Source organism: Triturus cristatus, chromosome 2_1 (genome assembly GCF_964204655.1).
Source record: "Triturus cristatus chromosome 2_1, aTriCri1.1, whole genome shotgun sequence".
Taxonomy (NCBI): domain Eukaryota; kingdom Metazoa; phylum Chordata; class Amphibia; order Caudata; family Salamandridae; genus Triturus; species Triturus cristatus.
Window position 1 is genome coordinate 632,667,224 of NC_140581.1, and position 25,771 is coordinate 632,692,994.

At 44.5% G+C, this 25,771-nt stretch overlaps 1 protein-coding gene across 1 annotated transcript in view; it reads right to left on the reverse strand.

The window, feature by feature from the left end:
• Positions 1–9,418: 9,418 nt before the first annotated feature.
• The window catches only part of LOC146865704 (uncharacterized), a 632,622-nt gene continuing 616,269 nt past the window's right edge, over positions 9,419–25,771 (reverse strand). Inside the window, exon 12 of the mRNA XM_085640187.1 lies at positions 9,419–9,900. Within this exon, the coding sequence (XP_085496313.1) occupies positions 9,801–9,900 (100 nt within the window). The 3' untranslated portion in view covers positions 9,419–9,800. The remainder of the gene's footprint in view (positions 9,901–25,771) is intronic.

Here is a 25,771-nt window from a genome sequence, read left to right on the forward strand (position 1 = left end):
TCATCTGCGGCGTTCCTCAGGGCTCCTCGCTCAGCCCGACCCTCTTCAATGTCTACATGAGCCCCCTCGCGGCCATCGCACGCCAACACAACCTCAACATCATCTCCTACGCCGACGACACTCAGCTGATCCTCTCCCTCACCAAGGACCCCGCCACCGCCAGAGCCAACCTACACGAAGGGATGACAGACGTAGCCGAGTGGATGACGACCAGCCGCTTGAAACTGAACTCAGACAAGACGGAAGTTCTCATCCTGGGCTCCTCACCCTCCGCCTGGGACGACTCCTGGTGGCCCCCCGCCCTGGGCAGCGCACCCAAACCAACAGACCACGCACGCAACCTGGGCTTCATCCTGGACTCCTCCCTATCCATGACCAGACAAGTCAACGCCGTCTCCTCGTCTTGCTTCAATATCCTGCGCATGCTACGTAAGATATTCCGGTGGATCCCCACCGAGACCAGGAAGACGGTCACCCAGGCCCTCGTCACCAGCCGACTTGACTACGGCAACGCCCTCTATGCCGGAACCACCGCCAAGCTCCAGAAGAGACTCCAGCGGATCCAGAACGCCTCAGCAAGACTCATCCTCGACATCCCCCGACACAGCCATATCTCCGGACACTTGAGAGACCTGCACTGGCTCCCGGTCAACAAGAGAATCACCTTCCGTCTCCTCACCCACGCTCACAAAGCCCTACGCAACCAAGGCCCAAGATACCTCAACAGCCGCCTCAACTTCTACACTCCCATCCACCAGCTTCGGTCGACCAGCCACGCCCTCGCCACCGTCCCCCGCATCCGAAGAGCCACAACAGGAGGAAGGTCCTTCTCCTACCTGGCCGCCAAGACTTGGAATTCCCTCCCGACCCACCTCCGCCTGACCCAGGACCACCTCGCCTTCAGGAAGCAGCTCAAGACCTGGCTGTTCGAACAGTAGCGGACTCCCCATCCCCAGCGCCTTGAGACCCTCCGGGTGAGTAGTGCGCTATATAAATGTTCTGATTGACTGATTGATTGGTGTTCGCTCGGGTTGGCGGAGGGTTTCTTTAGGAGAGGTCTGATTTCTGCGTGTTTCCATGCTTCGAGAAAGGTGGCTGTGGCGATTGATGCTTTGAGGATGGTGGTGCATTGGTGGCTTATCTCGTTGCTTCCTAGGTTGACTTTGACCTGGTCTAACGCAACCTGATTGCTGCGGTTGGCACGTTCTTCTTTTAGGCGCTATTTTACACTTAATTCTTTAAAAAATCATAATTCCAGTTCTACTGATTGGTTTTTTGTTGTTTTGGTCTTGTTTTATTTATTAAATACGGCTCTAATTTTCTAACATGATATGGGATTTTTTTGTGTTGTGTTTTCACTGTTTTACTGTTTGAGGTGTTGCACAAATACTTTACATATTGCCTTTAAGTTAAGCCTGACTGCTTTGTGCCAAGCTACCTGGGGGTTGAGCACAGGTTAATTTGGAGTTTGCTTGTGTGTTACCCTGACAAGGATTGTGGTTGCTGCTTGACCAGAGCTCACACCCCAGCCAACCAATAACCCACTTTCTTATAGTGACCCATGTACAACCTGAACTCATACAGCTACATAGCAGAAACTCTTTTCACACTACACACTATAAATGATTATATGCTCCATGAAAAGCTGCAGAAACACAACATCCTGGAAAGAGAAAATAAACTTAGGGAATGAAAGAGTAAGATAAATGTGAAATTTAAACATGCACAACATTGCTGTTCCCCGGCTGAGAGGGTAGTGTCTGTCTTTGCTGACTAAGGTTGTCACAGATGGTGGGGCACCAGGCCCCCTACCCGTCCACCACAGCAACGACATTGCTTATAAACACTTTCTTTCACACTTAGATACATTTACGCTTTGAGGGGCCCCCATATTGCCCTTTTCACTATAGGAAATGACTGGCAAAAAAAAGTGGTTGGACACCACTCCCATACTATTTGTAGCCTTGAATGCCAAAGTTAGGATTTAAACCTCGGAGGCATTAATTTGCTAGAACAGTTCATCGGGATTGGGTGGAAGAGCACAATTTTTCATTTGCATAATTAACACATTTATTAGGAAGGTGGGATTTACATTGTTAAATAACGTGCATATTAAACATATAATTTGTTAGAGGTGATCGCATTTAGCAATTACAAGAAGTGAACATGGGCGGCACATCTCATTTCCGTTTGTTTTGCATGATATGTGATTTCCCACTGCAGATGCAGAGTTTTTCTAGATACCTTTTGTTAGCTAGTGAATAGTTTATTGTTATGTGTTAGACAACTGATAGTGAGGTTCACATTGAAAGAAGGAGAAGATGCCAGGATGAGAGAGCACCTCGGCGAAAGAGCTGACTGGACCCAACAGTCTGTCCAGTGTAACAATTCAAGGACATAGCCATGTATGGACCATTGTTTTGCCAGGAGAAAGAGGGTCCCAGAGTCTGAAGTAAAATGATTGGCTCTTGAGAATGAGCTATAATGTTGCAAACTAGTGACTTGCTGAATAATAATATTGTGTATTCCGTAGGCCAGTGAGGAGATGCTTGCTGACTTCGAACTGAGAAGATCTTTCTCACCTCTGCTGATCTCCACTTCCCAAGTGCAAAGGTTTAATGCATAAGCATTCACATTGTCTCATTAGAACTTTATTTGGTTTTCTGAAGCTGCCATGTTACTTTATTTGCCTAACCAGATTCCCTTTTCTGACCTATACTTGCTTACTTTAGATTAGGGGTTTCCTTTATGGAACACACTATTTTCATATTTTTCATTCTTTGCGTAGTTCTTGTTAATATTCTATTTTTCCTTTCCTTGAAATATCAGCTCATAGACTGAATACTTAATGACTTTATGACCTTAATTTAACTAAATATGTTACCAAATTTTTTAAAACGAATTACAATTCTTTTTGTCAATTAAATCAATCAAGGTTTTATTTGATTATTTAAAAACAATCAGAAAAACATTACAGTCATCAAATACCGACTTTCATATAGGGTAAAATAAGTACAATAGGTACAATTAAAACAGCAAATCAGACAATCAGTAATTTATATTTACAAAGAGCTGACTTTAAAAAGCTTCCAACATTAAAACAAACCAAAATGTTTGGTAACATAGGTAAAAAATACAAAGCAGCGTTCAAAGCAGCACAGTTTAAAAAGAGGTTTTAAAAACTTTCTGGTAAGGGATTCATAGTCTTTACAGATAAAAAAAATCAAATGCTCTAAGGATTGCACATATGACTTATCGTATGGGCAAACTAAACGGAACCATTGTCGTATTGGCCCAGGGGAAAGCATAGTAGAAATATTATAGCCCCCAGCCGAAATTTGGCTAGGAGCGATCTTTCTCAAGTATGGCTCAGGATTGTTCACTCTTTGAATGGTAGAATAATCGTGCAAAAGGGGTTTCCTCAGCACCTCTTGTTCCCTGGTTAATTGACTGTGGTTCATGTAAAGCTGTCTGACCTGGATGATGTCAGCTTTGGTTAGGGAGTGTAGCGATGTGAACAATTCGCCCCAGCCAATAGCTTAAGACATTGCGTACACATATTTCAGCCAGGGGATGGCAAACCCCTTCTCACAATTCAGGCAATCTACAATGATGGAGACCCAAAGAACTAAGGGTGCCACCTTGATGAAGTCAGACACGTACGTTATTCCCAGTTCCTCATGCAGGAGAAAGTGAGGAGTTGAAGGTGATTGGCCGAGGCGGTGCCGAAAAAAGCGATTCCCCCAGACACCAGCACGGTACATTAAAACTGGAAAACACTTACGCTGATAAACCTCTAAAAGGGGCAAGATCGGTTTGCAGCCCACTCCCTTTGCAATATCAAACAGGAACCCCACAGAGTGATAGAAATGTAGGCATCGATTGGCTATGCAAGGCAATCAAGAACATTTCTGGACAAACACAACACCTAAATATAGGAAATTGGTGGCCTGTTTAATTTACCTGCCTTTTATCCAGAAAGATCCTTCTTTCTCAGCTCTAGGGCCACACGTTTCCAAATCTAAATTGTCCATAAAGGTGCAAAGCAACTTATTAAGGAGCTCAGGCCATTTGGAGTATGGGGCATTAGCACTGCATCATCTGCATAAAGCAGGGCCGGGACAGAGATTGGCTTGATCATGGGCATGTCATTCCCTGAGGTTTGTAGGCATTCATTTAAGCCATTATTATAGAGTAAAAATAAGATAGGAGCCAGGACACAGCCCTGGCGAACACCTCGTAACTCAACGAAATCAGTACATTCACCTCCTGGCCCATATCTAACAGATGCACATAACACAGAATGTAAGGCCCGAAGGAAAACAACCAGGTCCTCATCAAGCCCTAGGCCAGAAATAATTTTCCAGAGCTTACTACAGTTGACTATCAAAAGCCCTACTTAAGTCCATAAAGGAGAGAAACAGTGAAGCCCCTTTCGCAAACGTATACTTACTAATAACTGACTGAAGATTGAGACATTGCTCTATGGTGCCAAGCCCTTCCCTGAACCCATATTGCAAGGGGGAAATTACTCAGTTAAGGTTGGCCCACTTCTTGATCCCATTTAGGGCAATAGACCTTATATCTCTAACCATGGAGTCTGATAACGAAATTGGTCTATAACAACGTGGGTCATTTTTGCAGCCTTTTTTGTATACAGGAATGATCACAGCTGTGTGTCAAGACTCCAGAAGACACTAAGGGCAGTGTTGTTGGCCACATTGTCAATGAAGGGAGCCCAAAACGTCACGTTCTCCTTGTATAGGTCCGTCGGGACCCCGCCTGGCCCAAGTACCTTCCTTGAGGACCTGTCATTGATCGCCTCCCATACCTGAGTTACTTCAAATTTAATTGACAGTGGGAAAGGTGGGGGTAGATCTTCAGGGCTACAGTTCATGGGCCCGAATAGCAATAAATGTCTTTGAAGTGATTGACCCAATGCTCTGCATTAATATTTGACCGCAAGCCGTAAGTCAGTCCTTTGGTCATCTTAGGGGGATTGATAATTATTTAAAAACTCCTGTGTCCTTAACAGCAGTGGCTACAACCGAGCTGTCCCGCATCTCCTGTTTAACTCCCCTCTGTTTGTCCCAAATGGCTTTTTTATATGCATCTTGGCGAGCCACTACTTTAACTCTGTCCCTAGGGACTGACGTTAACGTTTCCCATAGCTGCTTGTTGGCAAGCCTACACTCCGTACCCAAACAGCCACTTTTGGAGTTGTTGCAGGTCTGTGCTTGACACAGAAGACTGCTTTTAATATTTGCTTTTAGGGGATCAAATGCCAGAAGAATGGTATTGGTGGACTGGGTTACCGACAAGAGGTGTTTAGAGGTAGGTGAGATTTTATCACTGGGATGAGGAATTTGGAATAATCAACACCCCGTCACCTAGGCCTAAACCCTTGATTATGTGAGGAGACTGCCATAGGCCCAACTGTGGAAGCAGTGTTGGCAGACCCCAAAAGAATTGAAAGAACCTCAATGGGATTATGTTCACTAAAAGCACTAGCCGAGCTGAGTATTGTTTTGAGCTTATCGATTGGGGAGAAACCGGATCATAATCAATGATGGAACCTTGCCCCCTCGCAGTAAAAGTGGGGATGTCAGAGTCGATATCCCCAGATAGTTCCACAGCGTTATGCAGTCCAAGATCTAGTAAATACTTAAGCAGCTTTTAGCTCCTACGATCCAAAAACCCTGGTGCACAGACCTCCTGTTGTACCTGGGAAGGCTGTAGTATAGTGGGGTTGAGCCCAGCTTTGAAATAAAATCTGCACAATTAGAATATTAAAATGATTAAGAGTATAAACAAACCTTCTACGGAGACAATACACAGGATAAAACAAATCATCTAAACTATAGGATGAGTCATTTGACTCCACAGCTTTGTAAAAGCTAGTAAGACAAGAGGTGAATTGACTTAGAAATACCAACCATAGGATCTGTACCCCTTTATGCTTTCTGGGTACTGGGTATATCTTAAAATTACATGTTGTGCGAGCCAAGACCATCATACCCCCTTAGCCCTACCCCTCAGAGATCGGCGGGCAGGCACATAAAGAGCTTTGGTGTCCATCTCAAGTTGGGTGATCCAGACACTATGGACCAGGTTCTCAAAGGTATCACGGAATGCAGCGCAACAACCAAAAATGCTGCGCTGCATTGTGCGACAGGGAGGGAGCAGGAGAGCGCCATATCTGCAGAAGTATGACACTCTCCTCCCCTCTCCCTAGCGCCAGCACTGATTTCAGCTGCCGTGCACCAGGCACACACCTTAGCACCATAGTGCTAGGGTGCGTGCCTTTGTCTACCGTAGGTTTTGTCGAGAAGTATACTCTTCCTGTGCAAAATACTATGGCTAGACAAGTGAAAAACCTTTTCCTATTTTGTATGTGTGCTGCACAGTGCAGCACACATGCAAAGTCAGGAGAGAAAGGAGAAATGAAAACATTTCTCCTTTTCAAAAACTGCTTTTCAGCTGTGTTAATTTCTGGTGCTAACTCCTGTCTACTAATGTTAGTAGATAGGATTTAGTGTAAAAAAGCATGGGTGGTTGCATTGGAACGCTCATGAACCCCCCCATCAACCCCTTGACGCAAAGTAATGCAAAGCAAAGTTTTGCTCTGCTTTGCGTTACATATGGGTCCTTTCCAGAGCAAAACAAGTTTTGCACTGGAAAGGGAATCAGGAAAAAACATTTTGTGCTGGTTAGCGCCACTTTTATCAGGCTAACCCAGTGCAAAATGTTTGAGAACCTCTCCCCAAGTTTCTTGTAACAAGATGAGCTCAAAACTAACTACATAGGAGAGCCAGTCTGCATCAGGCAGCATAGAGGTTAGGCCAGACATGTTCTGTTATGAACCCCAATGTCCCATGATATAGGCCTTGGTAGTTGCACGACCTTTTACCAACATTCATCCTACCATTGTTCTACATAACGGTTCTGGCGCTGACCTTTTACCTAGTTAGGTGCCGCATGAATGTTGTGTGGTTTTCTCTGAAAGCTAGCCTCATTTATTATACATGAGGATTCTCAGTATCACAGCAGGATTACCATTTTCTGCATAATACCTCTGTATAAGGGTCAGCACTATCGTCAACCTAGCCCGACATGCCCACAAGTACCATGACACATCTAGGTAGAACCCCTGAGGATACCTTTTGGGTATGTAAGTACCACATCTTCACTGGGTAAGATAGAGGAGTAAGACTTCCATGCTGACACGCTGACAACGCGTCAGCTGAGATCTCTGCACGCATACGCTCCAGCACACAGTGGTCTGACATCCCTCGCGGGGTGTCCATCTGGAGACTAACACGGGGTCCGTCGCGCTCCCACATCAGGTAATGGGCTTGGCTCTATCCTAAGGGGATTCTTGGCTATACACCTACATACATGCTTGGTACATGTTGTTACATCTAGTTAGAGCTTACATTATAGGAGTACGCATTTTAATGTTATGTATCTATATGCCTGCATATATTCATTGTTTTAGCACTATGGGAGAATTTTACCTTTTCCTTACTCTATTGGTACTTATATCCGTAAACATATGTCTCTGTCTAATGGTTGTTGCAGCTCACGTATTTTATACTAGATCGACGCTGGTTCAATAAAAACTTATTGAAAACGACCCCACCTTTTATTCTGTGTATCTCTCTGAGACTAAGTGAGCACGAGTGACTGAGCGAAAAGTACTGTGTAGTTTCCACGATCCCTGAGGGGTCTGGGTTGTCATGTTCAATAGTTGCCAGAAACTATTCGCGCCTTGGTAAGAGGGGCTCATAGTGGCACTCTAAGCTAGCTGGTCTACAGACTAACATGTCCTCTGGGGGTGTCTGGAACTAGTCTGGACACCAATCCCTTAGTTTAACATGCAGATACTATACAGATTTGTTGGAACTACATGACAGTTTCAGCAAATCCATTTCACCATATAGCCAGAACGGTCACCGTTGACAAGTCTGGGTAAGATGGTATTAGAGGTTGAATAATCATCCTCAGTAACTCCCTTGGGCTCACTACATGGAGAAGATGAAGTAACAGTCCTATTTTCAGTCAGAGTAACAAAGTTAAATATGCTCCAAAACTGTGCTGTCCCCCTCTAGGAGTGGTTCAAGTCATCGGAGTGCTGTTGTCATCAATCCATGTCATTTAAATCCGCCAGGGAATACTGAGGTCTGCACCCCTACGGTGGAAATTGTGAGCATGTGACAGATGTTGGGCCATGGCTATTTGTATGTACCTATAAAAGAAACCTAAAGGTAGCAAACATATGTTTCCTTCTGTGGCCAAAGATTGGCGTTGCTGAAGAAGGACACACCAGCAAGTAGCGGGTAGCTAAAGGTTATTATTATACAAACTCCACAAATGGTCTTGGCAATGGGTCCAACCCAGTCCACTCGACGAACTATCAGGACGTTGTGATAATCCTGCAAGGAGAAATTTGAGTGACCAGATAGTCAGTGAGAAACGTTATTCTTGAGCTGAACACAGGACTCTCTTCTAGGGTCCTCCAATTTAGGAACATTCGCCAGTAATGCAACAAAGGGACAGCTTTCTGGGGCTAAATTAATACATGAATGAGGATTGCTGGGGCACGGGTTAAAATCAGAGTTAACATGAGGTGGGGTTACAATCCTGAGTTATAGTGGCACACGTCATGGGGCTAATGGTGAGCTGCCCTCTTTTTCATTTCCTGTGGAGTTCCATTGGTCTTCCCTGATTATGAAAAATGTATGTAAATGATTGCTCCTATGTCTATCTCCATGTGGACTTTAATTCAAGGAAATAGCCATGCATGGACCACTGCATTGCCCAGAGAAAGAGAAGCGTTTCCCTACTTCCACAGTCTGAAGTAAAATGATTGGCTCCTGAGAATGAGAATGAGCTGCAATGTTGCAAGCTAGTACCTTGTTAAATACTAATAGTGTGTTTTCCTTAGACTAGTGAGGAGATGCTTGATGGCTTCAAATTGAGATCTTTCTCAACTCTGCTGATCTCCACCTCCCAAATTCAAAGCCTTAATGTCTAAGCATTCATGTTCTCTCGCCAGAGACCTTTATTTGGTTTTCTGAAACTGACATCTTACTTTATTTGCCTAACCAAATTCCCTTTCCCCACACATACCTGCTTAATTTAGATTCGGGTTTCCCTGTATGGAATGCACTATTTGCATATTTTGTATTCTTTGCACAGTTCTTGTTAATGTACTATTTTTCCTTATCTTGAAAGAACGACTCATGGACTATTTAGGCTTGTGATAACGATGCTTAATTCTGAATCCCTAATAAATTAATGACCTTAATTTAACTACATTTGTTAATAAATCTTTTAAACTTATTGCAATTCTCTTTGTTGTTCCCTGTGGAGTTCCACTGGTCTTCAATGTTTATGGAAATGTAATGATTGCTCCTAGGTATCCACGCTAACCAAAACAATCCATGCGACCAGTGGCGTGGTTTGTATGATGATTACACTCGACGTTTGAGATTTAAGAATCCCTGCTCCATCACTGTCAATAAAAAGTCATACCACCAAGGGGGAATCCCCTTTACATAGATATGACAAGGCAATGCAAACTATAAAAGACAATTGGCAAACACCAAATAAAAAACACATTTTATTTTTCTATTTGAGTTATAGTTTTTGGGGATTGTTGTAGAATGTACTTTGTAAAGTGCTGTAGCTTCTATTAAATGCTTTCGCATAGATATGCCCTGCGATGAACATGGCGCCTTAAATACATACAGCTGGTCCATCGCAACCAACAAAATGATTAAAATTTGTCTTTTCCTTCACATTCTGGTTTCCTCCAAGGGTCGGTTCATGAAGTCTTGAATGGCTTGGTGTAAAGGGAGCCATTTACTGATTGAAATTTTCAAAGCTGTTATCCATCTGCAAAAAAACACAAGAACCTTTAGTACACTTCTAACAGATTGGTCTATTCTAAAATGGGGCAGAAAATGTGACTAAGAGAATCCATTACACGTCATTTATTATAAAAACATCTTTCCAAATCATAGGACAGTGAAATAGATGCACCAGGAGTATCATATATGAGTCCCTATGGGATGCAATTGCTACGTCTGAATCAGGTGTTGCTTGTAAACCTTGTACACTGCCTTGTAGCTCCTCTCATTTAACCAATTTTAATAGAGGGCTCTTAGAACCAGGTATACCGTCAAAGGGCCTGATTCACAAAGGGCCTCCACACTCGTGGCAGAAGCCCTGCAGTCGTGGGGCAGGATCTGCAAACGGGGCGGAATCTTTGCAATGAGAATTCTCATTGCGTAGACCCCGCCCGAGACTTCCTCGCGAGTGCGGAAGCCTGCCACGAGTACAGAGGCCCTTCGTGAATCAGGCCCCAAATCTTGATCTTGGTGTTTGTGCATGTAATTGCTCCCTGTTTACTATCATACTATCATACTATGGCCTAGGGTTATTGTTAAAAAAAAGTACCATGGGCCATCATCATGTTCAAAGGAGGCATGATGTTGCTTACTTTTAGGTTAAAGGCAAGTCATCAATGTCAAAAAGGCATGAGATTTCATGCCCTGTCTTTAGCCCTAGGATTTTGCTGAAGTTGTACCACTGATTGGCAAACTACATACAGCATAAGAAGGTGCCCACCCCAGCCATGGCTGTGAGACTGGTATGGCTGGGTTTAACAGTACCAAATGTAATGACATTTCTCCTTTGGTGTAATTTAACGCGTGGTGGAATAGATTACATGTTACATTGAAATATACTCAGCTTCTCAGAAGAGAATGCACATTATCTGATTGGCCAAAACACCAACCAATCGTTGAATATTTTTGACAACAAATTTTAACATGAGTGTCCCGGGCCTTCGTCAAGAAGCATAAGGAATTTTGTTTTTAAATGGATTTTCAGGGTACTCCAACCGCAATAAAATTTTCCAGAAGTACTAAGGGGCTTATTTACAAGCCCCTTGCACCACCGGTAAGTTACATTTTCCCACATTAAAAGTGACGCACCGGCGGCGCGAGGGCTTCTAACTAGGCCCCTAAATATTTACGTACTGTCTAACTACTAATTATTGCATAGTAGTGAAGGCAAAAGAATAAGCTCTATATTGCTCATGCACAGGCACTGTTTAATAAAGCCAATACATGCTGCAAAAACATTAGGTGGCTACCACCTGCAACACTGATGGATGTGTGAATAGAAGGTGAAGATGGGAATTGTGCGAGAAGTCTTGTGGCCTTTCAATTGGCCTGTTCCGCCCATTCATAAATTTATGCACACGATGGCTTCATCTACATCTGCATGGAGGACAGTCTTTTTCAAGCCAGTGAGAAATAAATGAAGATGAGTTTAAGAGCTCATCAACTGTGAATAGCAAACTATTAGAGAGAAGAGGTTCACACAAACATCGATTATTGTGAGTGCACTAGTAACTGCAACAGAGTGTAGGAGAACAAAAAAAGCTATGCGAGGATTTTGGAAATTATATAACTAACAAGAAAACACAGTTTGAGTACCTAAAATAAGCTAATAAAACACAACTATATAAAAGTAGCTTTTAAAAACGGACCACACAGGGTTCAATATCTTGATTTTAAAATGAGTGAATGAGTGCATGAATATACAGTTATTTGTTTGCATTTATGTCCATTTCTTTTTGGGGTTGGGGTTGGGCTGGGATTCTTTTCTTTACTGAGCATTTCTGATTGTAAGTCCTGGTGACCCCTCTCCTGCCATTTGCTTGTGCATGGCCTATATAATGACAATTTCATTTTATTTATTTTTTGGACTTCTAGCATAATTTCTGTTGCCTTCTAAACGTAAAGCAGTCACTAGTGAGAAGGTGCCACAAGCGGAGTTGGTAACGAAAGAGTTAATTGGTTGTGGATTGTTTTCTGTAGTTAAACAAGATTATGAAGTGAGACCTTGAGTGCCATCTTTAACACCCGGGAGCATATTTACAAGACCCTAGCGCCACCGGAGCGTCACTTTTTTTGAGGCTCCAGTGGCAGTCTATATTAGACCATAATTACAAGGCCATGCTAAGTCACTTTGCGTGGCTTAACACAGCCTTGTAAATATGTCCCTCTGCAACGCAGTTTTCTGCGGCAAAGGGGGTTTTCAATGGGTGTTGCTGTGGGCGTTCTCAGCAACACCCATGGCTTTTTTACACTGCTCCAGATTCACAAGGATCTGTAAATCTGAGGCAGCGCCAAAAACGAACGCCTTTCAAATGGAGGCGTTAATGTGGCATACTTTTATTTATCCTTGTATTTTGCTCTTTCTAGGAGCAAAATGCCATTAATGTTTGTTTTTGTGCAGGAAGGTGTACCTTCCTGCAAATACACAGTCATCGCTGCAATGCAGGCACCCTTGCACCATGGTGCAAGGGTGCCTGCATTGGTGCTAGGCAGATTATTCAGCGCCGATGCAGGGGTGAGCACAGGGATGCACCGTATTCTTGTTAATACGGTGCATCCCTGCATTTTGAAAATGACGCAGCTTGGCACAGCAAAACCGCGGTGCCATTTTCATGTAAAAATGCCCTCTTCGGTCGGATGGTCTCTGAATATCAGATGGTCTCATCCAGGTGTAGCAGTGAAATTCAAGGCTCTTGTCTGAAAGAGGAGCATCTGATAGTGGTGGCAGTAAAGACGTTGAGGACAGGTAGTGTGACAGACGCTGTAGAAAAACAAAGAGGACCAAGGATTGAGTCCTTGGTGACATTCGTGGATAAAGTGTGCTTTATGGACTTGGATATGAAGAGGCAGGCTCTTCTCCAAGTTAGTGCCATATTGGAGTTTCCAAGGGAAGAAAGGTTGTAGAGAAAGGCAGGCAAGGTGACCACTGTGTTGAAGTCTGCAGAGAGCTATTGGGGTATGAGGAAGGAGAGGCAGCTGTTGTGAAGTGTCCTCAAGTATGAAAGAAGTTTACAGTTAACATGCTTCGCCATTTGCAAGTCTAAATAAAGATCCCTGGATACTGCATGGACATCAAGGGCCGGATTTACTAACCTGTTGCTGGGTTTGTGTTACAAAAGTGATTCAAACCAAAGGAAAATGTTTTTTGTTGGATTAACTTTCCAGCACAAAGCTTGTTTTGCTCTGCAAAGTTGCCTAAAAGAAACGTAAAGCTCTGCTTTGTGTTACTCTGCTCCACCGGGGCATTGCATAGGTGGTACATGGGCGTTCTTGTGCTGCCACCCATGATTTTTGATGCAAAACCCTATCTACTAAAATAGTAGACAGTGGTTTGCACACAAAAAATGCAAATTTAAAGCAGGCATTAAAAAGACAAATACTTTTATTTCTCCTTCTATTCCGACTTTACATGTGTTCTGCTCTGGACAGCACACACACAAAGTGAGAAAATGTTTTAAGGTTAGTCTAACATTGTTTTTTGTACTGGAAGGGTAACTTTCCAGTACAAAACCTATGCTAGACTAACACAGACACCCTTACACTATGGTGCAAAGGTGAATGCATGGCGCACAGCAGCCTGATTGTGCGCCAGCGTTGGGGAGAGGGGAGGATAATGCCATAGCTCTGTAGATGTGGCACTGTCCTGCTCTCTCCTCATCACGTAATGCAGCTCAGCAACTTTTGGTGCTGCGCTGCATTGCCTGGTATCTTTGTACATCTGTCCCCATGCTTTTAAAGAAATACAGGGAAAAATAATAACAAACCACTTTTGGAATCATAGGTACTATTGGATTTTTAGCATCCTTGACTTGCATAAATGTTATGCAGAAAAAAGTCAGTTCATGAAGCAAAGCTGATTCTATTCTCAAAGCTATATGTGTTTGTCAGTTTGATTTACATGGGAAAATAATTATATTTACAAATGCAAATCAACTTTTCTAATTCAGAAATGCTGGGTCAGTACTAGTAGAAGGATTTACTTGGACAAAGATTAACATAAGTAAATCTTCGAGCAGGATTAGGAAGCAGACAGGAATACTGCTGTAGTGAAGGGCAGAAGGTAAGTTCTTTATTATATCTTAGATCTGTGGTTACAGCCATAGCCTCATAGCTCCTGTCAGAGGTCCACCCTCCCTCCAGTTGTACCTAAGCACATACACCTCAACTTTCCATGCATCATCACCTCCAGCATACAACATTTAATATTCCACAGCACTCCCTTGCATACACAAATAAGCCTTGCTCACAAAGGGTCTGACACTATTCTTTTTTTGCCCACAGACATGCTGGGGCCAGAGCAGGAAGGCAGGAAATTCCAAACACCTCTGGAGCGGGAACCTCGAGTACCTTCCCCTACTTTAATGCTGGCACCAGATAAACATATTAAACGCTCAAACCCAACTCTTCCGTACACCTCTGGACCTGTTGGAGTCTCAGAAGGACGGCTATGCTGCTCTGCTACAAGGACTGCTACTGTGCTGCTCTACTGCCCTGCTGAGTGAAAAGGACTGGACCTGCATTTATAACCCCGGACCACCAGAGAGACTCCAATGGCTAGTTGGCTGGCCTCCTAATCAGAGCCTAAGGGTCAGAAAAAGCTGCAAACGAATTGAACCTAGCACCTTGACTAGTCTGCTATGTGTATTGACCCTCAAGTGGTGCCACTCCAGTCCTGCACCCTTGGAAGTAGGCCTGAAGGTGCTCTGCTCTGCCACAGGTTTGGTTTCTCATGCAGAACCGATGCAGCACTGCGCATCTCCTTGTAGCTACATATCAGAACCGCAATTGCGAAATGCTTCCACAACGCAAGACCTTGCATTGCAGGGCCTCAGAACCGCTGCTTCACAATGCATCCCTGATATAGAACTTATCATTGTAAGCCTTTGTACAGTGGGCCTAAGTTGATCCCTGTATCCCTGTATCCTGCTCACGCTCCATCGCGTCCAGTGTGAACAAATAACCAAGGATGGTGCTTTGAGCTTCTATGCACTATTTTGACCTACATCTTTAAAATCCATATCTCCTGTTCTACTGATTGTGTTTTTGTCATTTTGGTATCAAAACGTTTATTAAGGTTTCCTCTATTTTTGTAGATTGGTGTGGCATTTTTTGTTGTGTTTTCAGTTCATTACTGTTTGAAGTGCTGCATAACTACTTTACACATTGCCTCGAAGTTGAGCCGGACTGCTTTGTGTCAAGCTACCAGGGAGTTAAGCACAGGTTTATTGGGGGTCTCTTGTGACTTCACCCTGACAGGAATTGTGTTTGTTGCTTTATTAGGGTTTCACCACCCTCAATACATAACCCAATTTCCTACAATCCTACTAAATGCAATTTATGAATAGGCTACTATGTATTCACCACTTATTAACCAACTGTAAAGCGACCGTAACAAACATTAACAAAGCCCAGAGATCTGGCTTTGTTGATGGAAGTGGACATTTTTCCTTTGGTTGGGGGATCAGGTGGGTGAATAAACTGGCCAGTGCATGGTTTTATGAATGGGTTAGTGAGTGCATTGATGGATGGATGGAAATGGAGCAGCGTCATTTTGGTGCTTCCCTTTCATGATTAATTAAGCCACATATATGCAGGGCCGCTGGAATTATGCAGCAGGCGAGGGCCAAATTATGTGGCAGTGTTGAGTAAATTATGAGGCCAGAAAAGGCTAATTATGCAGCATAATGCCGCACATTTTGTAATGGTATTACTTCATTTATTTTTTCATTTTTAAACTTGGTAACACTGTCTGGGTAGGGGTTGCACCCCATTAGTACCAATTTATCACCCAAATTTAGTAATAGGCAACAGAAAGTTATCCATATCAGCTTTGCAAAGATTCTTCCACCACGCCGCAACACGTGTCGCTGCATTTTTACTAACATTTGAACCATTTGAGCTAGAGACAACATTTTTTTGTTAAAATCTGCAAATTATGTGGCAGATGATGGATTATGTAGCAAATGAGGCTAATTTATAATTATGCAAAAATTGCCACATCTACACAATCACATAATTCCAGTGGTCCTGCATATATGTTTACTTATCGCCTCATATATTTGTGTGATTTCATATGATTAATGATGTGTAGTGCACTTAAACCAATATAGAAAGTGCATTTACCGCATACCCTTGACACTTATATGTGTGTGAATATTAACGTTTCCTTTACAATGAACAATGAATTGTTGTTCTCATATATATCTACACATGTGGTTTGAATAGCATTGTTGATCTTCCATAATCCATGTACTCTCTTAAATAATATCTTGCATTTATTATATAATGGGAAATGTATTTACTCAGTTAGCGTTTTACATTTAGAATGTGACTGTCTATGTATCTGTAATCATGCAGTTACAATGTGTGCTGTGATGCTTGCCATGCTAAAGTTGTCCATAGTCATAAACATTTGGATTTCATAATGCTTAACCTTCAATGTGAATATTTGCTTCGGGTGCTTTGTTTTTCTCTCCTCTGCAAGTGCTGTGTACGAGCTAATGAATAGAGAAAGGCACATTGTGTGAACGAAATAGGGAAGCTTGAAGGGAGTACTTTTGGCAAGGACGATAAGACTAACGAGCAAAGGGAGGATTACTGCCTGTGCAGAATGAGGAGATGGAATCCAAGGACATCTCAAATATATGGATCAAAGAAGAGAGTTACGAGTGTGGCTGACAAAGAGTATTGTTTGAAGAGGGACACTAATGAGACCTTTTGATGTGGGATTCTAGAAGGTTCTTTCTATGGGTATAACTAGACAACAATCTTTAGGTTTGCTCAGATTCCTTGCAGGCTATGAGAGGTACAGATCTCTATGTGATACTCTTGTTGTGTGGCTTTATGCTATGCTGTATTCTTTCCTTGAAGAACCTCTTCAGAAGTTCTGATGTGCTGACATCTTTCTACTTTATTGGATCTAATTAGGATTCTAATTAGGGCTTTCACATCTAGCAATAATTAGTGTAGGTTAGTTAGAATTAATATCTCCTCATGCATCATAGGCAGGAGGATCGAAACTTTGAATCTTATCAAACTGTATTTATTATTCTTTGTACCGTAGCTCCTGAATTCCTCATATGCTTTCTGTTATTCAGGATAAACTTTGTGCGCCGATTTGGCTTTCGGTTGGCAATCTGTATTTTTATACTATGTTTCTGAGATTTATTTAAATTACTTTGGCTTTGAACTTGTAATAAATCTATACTTATTAACTGTGAGCTTTACTGTGTGACCAAATGGGTTACACCGTAATTGTAAATAGCAAAATTGATCCTAACTGATTTTGTTTCTCAGGCACCCAAGAAAGGTTTATCGCAGGGGGTAAGAAAGGGGGCCAGACTCAAATGCGTTTTCAGAAGAATACCTGGTTGCATGGCTAGTTGAATGGATGAATGATGGCAGGATAAGTGCATGAATGAGTGAGAACATGAATTGATGAATAACTGAGTGTTAAAAAGAACATGTGGAAGAAAATATGAATAGGAACAGAAAGCTAGATTCACAAAAGTGTAGCATTCTTAAATCCACACAAGTGCCAGTATGAACTCTGGCAGTATGTTTGTTCCTTGAGCATTTGATGAGTTGCAGCTATGGAAAGTGTTTCAGGCAGGCATAAAACAAATAGAAATGCGCCTGCTCCTTACAGTGTTTCCTGTCAAGCAGCAGTAACAGATTTTGCCTCAACATGGCTTTTCTTGCGCCCCAGGCATTTTCTGAGTTCTCCTCTATTCTGTCATGCTCCAATAAAATGACCATGGGAGTAGCAAGGACTGAAGAACCAACAACTGGACATCCTGAGCATGGCATTGATCTTAGCTTCAGTGCATCTGGTGCTTTTGTCAACCTGCCTCCCTGGCAGTTGCCAAAAAATACTACGAGATAGACTTTGTATTTAACCGCCTCTGTGCCAGAGTCTACTTCTTCATGAGGGTTGGCCTGTCTGCTTACCCACTTCACTACAAACAGCTGAGGGGAGACAGTGTACAAATACTCACCAAACCCAACATGGAACACTGCCTCCCACTCAGCTCAGAAAAGCCTTTTGGAGCAGTTGGGTGGTCCCTCTTGGTGTAGCAGCAAGGGTGGTTCCTTCAAAAGTGGGTGCAACATGTTTTTCATGCAAGGTCATTCTTTCCAATTACATCGCCGCGATTTCACACATTGAAGGCCTATGTGGATTCATCTGTCTGCTACACAAAGTAATGGCTGTATATCAGTGTTATGTTATTTCCACTTGATAAAGCGCTGCAACTCATACCCAAAGTTATATCTCGGCGTCGGCCAACACAAAAACACAAAAACACACTCAGAACCTAGAACACCTAAGTCTTCAAACGTTTTTTGAACTTTGCAAAGTCAAAGCAGCAGCAGAGATGAAGCCAAAGTTAATTCCAAGCTGTGGTGGCAGTGAAACAAAAAGCCCTGCCACCATATTTGGAAGTGCGGATATAGGGGACAGTCAGGAGTGTCTTATCACTATATCTTAAAGTTCTAGCTGGACAATAGTAATGCAAATTGTCCTTTAGGTACGTGGGAGATATGCCTATCAAGGACTTGTGGGTATGGCAGCATATCTTGACGAAAGGCATGCCTGGCATGCAGTGGCATGCAATATCAATGGCGAAATAGCATGCCTCATGAATGACATGTTACATCCAACCAATGATTGATAAATATGTGCTGGTTTGAATGATAAAAATAACAAATGACCGAGAGGGCTGATCTTCTTCAAGTCTTTCTCTGTAGAGGTCACATTAGAACTGTATTAGAAATGGTGTTTCCGGTTGGCTAGGGAGGCATAACCCACCACTCTAGTCAGGGTAAGGGAGTTACACAGCCAAAAAAACATGCTCACTCCCTGGTAGTTTGGCCAGAGCAGTCAGGATTTTCTCAGAGGCAAGGTGTAAAGCCTTTGCGCAACACACTCACACACCAGTGACACAATAAACACACCACAAAAGAGACTCCACACAATATTATATTGAAAAATAAATTGTAGATTGTACTTGTAGCATAGACCAAAACGTCATGAATCAGTAATCACTTTTCCAACTAGGCAACTGTCAAACATCACAATGAGTGCTATAAAAGAAAGGTTTCTATGTTGTACATGTCCTAACAATACCATTACTTATTTTATTTTTATTTTAAAGGTTTTATATAGCGCTGGCTAGACCCGGAGGTATCAGAGCGCTTTACATGAGTATCAGACCATAGTTGCAGGTTGCAGGTTACATCGTTATAAAGGTTACAGTTATTAGAGCATGGCAACATAGTTACATGTAAGGTCGAAACAAACAATAAGGACATATACATAAGGGAAAAAGTAGGCAAGGGTAGAGACTCAGGGGAGGGGGGTAGGAGCAGGGGAAGTAGACAGAGAATGAATGAGGGAAAGAGGGGGGGGAGGGTGAGAGACACAGCATGCAAAGAGGAGGGGGGGTGACGGGGACACAAACCGGTAGATGAGTCAAAGCTGCGTCCAAAGTCCAGTAAGCTGTGATCCCAGGGGAAGTGGTATCATTTCCCCATCTCTGTTGCGAGAGGTTCCCTTTACGCAGTGGACTCTCTCAGAGGGGTCTCTGAGACTCCAAGGCATACATACTGGATACTTCCCCAAAAAGGGGAGAGGGAGTGCTTTGGCAAGGTGTGCCATACCATACCTCAACTGTGAGTGGCTCCCTTGGTGCTGTGGACTCTCTCAGCGGGTTTGCTGAGACTTCAGAGTATAAATATTGGATCTTTCCCCAACAAGGGGAGAAGGAGTGCTTAGTCAAAGGGCACAAAGGACAGGGGGCTAGGCGGTGTAGCAGGCAAGGGGAGAGATTCAGGGGAGAGGGGATAGGAGCAAAGGAAGTAGACAAAGAAAGAAAGAGTACTAAATGGGAACAAACAGCAACAGTTTGGGGAACAGACTGTTTACTTTCTGTGGCCATGAGTTTGCCCCGTATCTAAGGTAAAAGCCTAGCACAGGCCATTCCAGAAGCTTTGCCATCCAGGACAAGAAGCACACAGTTTGTAATTCGAATTATTTTTCACAAATCCACAGAAGTTTATAGTACGCTGCACATCAGCAATCCAGATGTTTTCATATTAAGTTCTTGGGTGCAGAGGATGATGCTCAGAACTAACAGTGTTTAACCCAGTCATCATCCAGGGGAGATAGTTCAGAATCATGAGGCTGAGGGAGAGGGGGTAGGAGCAGGGGAAGTAGACAGAGAATGAATGCGGGAAAGAGGAGGGGAGGGTGAGAGACACAGCTTGGAAAGAGTATTATGCAGATCCTCTATGTACATATGTACAGATGTACATATTATGCAGCTCCTGAATCCTTATTCAGTATCCTGACAAGGGCAGCATTCAAATGACATACATAATAATATCAGGGCATGAAATGCAGGCGGTAATGGCTAAAACACATAATTCATAAACACTGTGCACCGTATGTAAACCTGTGGTAGTACTTGTTATCCTGTCAGTGCAAGAATCAAAACCGCCATACACCATACCATCAGGGCATGAAAGGCAGCAGTTATGAAAAAGTACACAATTCTCCAATAAAAGTATAGGGCGCCTAGACACTTGGCTCCTATTAGGCACTCTACAGTAATTTATCACTAAACGCAGGTTAAAGGAACATCTGCACACCTACTACGGTGATTAAGGTAACCCCACGGTCTTTGTAGGTAGCAAGCGTCTGGCCATGAGAGACATCCATCGAGGACTCCTCCTGTTATGCCACCTACAAGGAACGAGTGCCTCCAACTAGCAAGCGCCCCTCCAGGTACGTCCCAAAGAGAGAGGGGGTGCACACACCCAGCAGGGCACCACAGGGAGTCCTCACTGGGTCCCCCACGCCATACAGAGTAAAACGGCTGCCCACGAACGTGCGGTGTAGCTGCCAAAATCAACACAGCTTTTTAAATGCCCCCAGCCACTCCGAAATTGCAGCGCGTCCGGGAATGTTGTATTGTGCACCGCGTGATGTTGCGCTGGGTTTGCCCATTATGCTTGGGTGTTCCGGGGTTGATTTGTATCCTCCCCGGAGGACGTGTAGAGATGTGGTTTGACCCGCGTTACGGGGCGCGTTGAATAAATAGTGGTGCGCATGTGCACGGCGAGAGAGCTGACGCACGCGGGCGCCAGTAAACAGCCATCCCGTGTGTGTGTGTTATTGCAGCCAGCGCTCGAGTGACCACGCGGCCAGGTGCGATATATTATACCACCGCATGTGAGTCCTGCATCGCTAAGACCAGCGACACAACATTTGGTGACGAGCCTGGTACGGAGACCATCTGACTTCGGGCAGCGGCCGCGCACTTATCCCTACGTGCGAGGTGCTCGTGCCGGAAGGCCTGCAGCTCCCAGTTGAAGTCCCGGACACGTGGGGGTTGGGACGCTGCCCTGCCAGGCACATTCAAGAGCGGAAACAGGGCCCTGGCCCTCGGCTCAGGCTGTGGAGGCACGAGTCTGCCCCAGTGGGGGATACATGAACAACTGTGAGTAGCAGCTCAGCACTGCTGACCCTCCATTAACACTGCATCGAAAAGGGGGGCACATTAAGCACTGACCAGGGTGGCAACCCAGATCACTAAGACAGGCAACATGGCTCATTTCCCGGCAATAGAGCCATTTGTAGTGGAAGGAGCCTCATCCGCTCAGGCCCCGCGGTGGAGACAATGTGTGGATCGTGTACTCCTTTTCTTTGAGGCCACGCAATTGGAAGATGAACAGAAGCATGCCATGATAATGCATCTTGGTGGGAAAGAAGTGTATAATATTGCGAAATCTGTGGTGGAAGCAGCACCAAAGACACACCTCATGCTAATTGCGGCTCTCAGTGGCTATTTTGAGCCATGGCGAACCAAGATTACGAATGATTCGTATTCAGACAAGCAAGGCAGCAACCTGAAGAATCGCTAGATACATCCCATACGTGCTTAAAGGAACTGGCTAGTACCTGCGGGTTCAGAGATGAGATAGAGGAGATACGAGGCCATGTTATTCAAGGTTGCGCATTGGCGAAGCTGAGGGTGCGAATCCTGGAAGAGTCAAGGAAGTCGCTGGCAGACATACTTACCCTGGGAAGAACAAAGGAACTCTCAAAGGTCAGGGCTGCACACATGGAGGCGGCTCTCCAAATTCCCGTTAAGACGGAGCCAGTAAATATAATAACCCCGAAGACAACTGTGCTACCGAGTCGAACAAGGGGCCTGAAACTGCGATCCTGCAGATACTGTGGAGGACCATCGCACATGCCATCAGAGTGCCCTGCGAGAGGCAAAATGTGCATGGCTTGTGGTAAAGTGAATCACTTCATGAAAGTGGATAGATCTAGCAAAGGAAGAGAGACATAGACCCATGTAAAAATGATCCCAGAGTCTCATGAACAAAACAGTGAGTTGGACGATGACGGCCGAGAGGAACACACAGTACATTCAGTGTTCACCTTGGGGTCAGCATCCAATACACAAGCTCGGCTGTCGCAATGCAAAGTTCTGATATCGGAGCGTCCATTCACTGCCATAGTACATACCGGAGCAGCCATAAACATTATGTCAAGTGAAGCTTACCAGGAGATGTCACCACCTCCACCCTTAATGCGTGCCCAAATCAAGATATTTGCGTATGGTCAAACAAAACTGTAGGAGAGTAGGATCTGCTTCACATGGTTACCCCCACTTTTTGCTGGTGTTTCACTGTTTTTCGACTTTAGTCTGGCTGGGACCCTGCTATTCAGGGCCCCAGCCTAGCTGCTTCCTCTCTAAATTGATTGCATGTACTTTAGGTACACTCCAGATTGGATTCTGGGGTACCCTTGTGAGTCCCTTGTATATGGTATACTATGTACCCAGGGCATAGGTACCCCAGAGGCCTACCAGGGGCTGAAGTATGTATTGTGCCACCCCTGGAAAGTCCTTCAAACTGACACCACAGGTCTGCTACTGCAACCTGGGTAAGGTGGGGCATGCATCCCTTACTGAGGTACAGGTTCACTATACCTCACCTATCACTGCACATAGTAACCTATCATTCACCCCTATGGCAGGCCTTATCAATCCTGAAGGCAAGGTGCTTGGTTTTATGTGAGGGGGTGCCCAGGCATGAGCTGAGCCCCTCTGCAGCCTTTGGAATCTCTTCTCCGGGGTTGTCACTGGTGCATTATATCTAAAACGGTTAATAATAACTTTGGACTGGCTGCACGGAAACATGTCGTGTTTGGTGTCAAACACCTTGGAATCAAACCCTCACATCAATTCCTGATGTGAGAATATGATCCCAACCTTCTAAAGGGAGAGACATGGCAGTACTGGTATACCCGGTAGAAACTTAACAGAACCCTGGCATCACAAAATGGATGCTGCAGCCACAGACACGGGTCTGGCCTCCTGCTGCTGACCGAAACTCCGGCAGGGGAGGCCTGGACAATAGGTTTCCTGTCACAGGGAGGTGTAACCACCTCCCAGACAGGCTTATGTGTATTGGGGCTGGGTGGGAGCACTCTCAGAGTGCTTCGAAGTCCTGCACTGGGGGCACATTTGGTGTCCCTGTGCATAGTCCAGCTCAAACCGGTTCAGGGGCTTCCAGCCCCTGCTCTGGTGTGAAACTGGACAAAGGAAATGGGTGTAGCCACCCCTCTTTCCAAACCCTCCCATAGGTGGGACCCCAGGGTTTGTCCAACCCCTTCCTTAGGTATGAGTAAGGAACCTCTGTAACCAGAACTTTAGATATCCCTGGACGAAACTCTGAAGCTGAATCCTGGAAATTTGACACTCTACTAAAGACTAGAGGACTGAAGAAATCTCTCTTGGGGTCAAGGAGTGATTCCCCTGCTTAGCAGGCACCAACAAAGCATTTTGCAGGTCTGCATCTCTGAAGCTCCCGCCGGACTCCGAAGTATTTGCAGACCAGGAAGAGGATTTCCAGACATCTCAGAGGCTGACCCGAGTCCCCAGCAAAGCTGAGACCCGCAGCCCTCGTGAGTAGCATGGAACCGGAACTCCTGGTCACCATGCACTTTTGCTAGTGCATTGACTTCTCGACGTCTCTTGAAGTCATGCTTGGGGTTACTTATAGCCCCCACCTCGAGCAGACAATCCACTGAAGATTGTTGGCCTAGTCACCCCGAGTGACCCGTGGGCCACCATTTTGTGTTTCCTCTTGAGGTTCCTTCGCGATCCCTGGTCCGTCGACTGGTGGGTCCCTGTGAAGGCAACTTTGATTTTCCTTATGGTTCCCTGGTTGCTCCAGATGTGCCCTGACTCCCTACCAAGTGGTGAGTCCCTCAGACCTTGCTGGTTTGCACCAAAGCATCTTTCTCCTTTCGGCATAGGTTGCTGTTGCCAAGGCTTGTTGTGTCCAATCCGGGCACTGATGCTGCAGCACTTGACATCCTTTGTGGGATGGCTCAAATCCAACTCCTGGTTGTCCTCAATGCCTCCTGATCCTCGTGGCTGAAGAGTCAAGCTTCACCTTCTTCACCTGAAATCACCCGACATCGGTGGGCATCCACCTATCGTCCTCCTGGTCACTGGCAAGTGACCCAGACTCTGTCCCCTCTGCTTTCAGGTTCTACTCGACTTCGATCCAGGCTTGGATCTCTTCGGACACTTTGCATCTTCCCGGCAGCAGTACTTCTTTGCCAGCTCCCATTGAAAACAACGACTCGACCCAACACCATTTGACACCTATGCACCCGGCTTCCCTGGGTGAGGTAACACGAGTACTCCGGTGCTCCCGTGGCTGTTGACCCTAGAACTTCCTCAGTCCCAAAGGGTTTGGTCCTGACTCATTTCTAAGTGTCCCTAATCTTTAAAAATCTAACCGCGACTTTCCCCATAGAAGCTAACGGGAGCTCGCAGCTGTGTTCTCACACTGCACACAGCCCCCGTGGGTCCCCTGTGTCACTACCTTGGATGGTTCATTGGGGTTCCAGCGATTCTACAGGCTCTAGGCCTTCTGTCTAGTAAAGTTGTGGTTCTTATACCACTATTTTAGTATATGGTTTGGCTCGCCCCTAGGGCCTGACTTGTATTTGTGCTATTTTACTGTACTATTTGAAGGGTAACTTATGTGTTTTGACCTCTAGTCTCATAAAGAGACTAGAAGGGTGTGTTTAGAAATAAATACATATATTTTATATACATACCTAGTGTTGTTGTCTTTCATTTAGCCATTCAAGAGATTATAGACTTGTAAAACAAGCTGATTTACATTCCTTCAAGACTTAGCCTGAAGGCTGCTCTCCATAGCTACCACTAGGATAGGTTTCAATTATGGTTGTCTTTAACCCAGAGGTCTTCAAACTTTTGGGTGCCGAGACCCCCCTGTCAACATTTTCAGTCGTAAGGACCCCCTCCTGATAAACATTTCTAAACCTGTAGGCAGGGCTTCTGGAATTACGAGGCAGGTGAGGACCAAATTACACGACAGGCTTGACTAAATTGTGTGGGAAGAAAATTTAAATAATGTTATGTGATGCAGCGTTATTTTGGGATAGAATTGCTTCATTATTTTTAATTTTTTTGCACACAGTAACACTGAGGAAATATTTCACCCCATCAATACCAGTTTATAACCAAAATACAGCAATTAACATCAGAAACATGTCTAGTCAACCTTTGAGATGGGCCTTCCACTCCGCAGGAATACGTGCTGCCATATTAGAAGCTCACTTGGCCCTGTCCGGGAGCAGCAGGGGTCCCTTAAAACCCTGGCGGTCTTGTGCAGAGTTAAGCAATTTACCCATGCCACTTTCCTCTCACCCCTCCCTTCCATCCCTCTCTCCTCTCCTCTCCTGGATACCTCTCTCACTTTGCAGGCCATTTTATTTCACCCCTTCTTACAACTTCTAA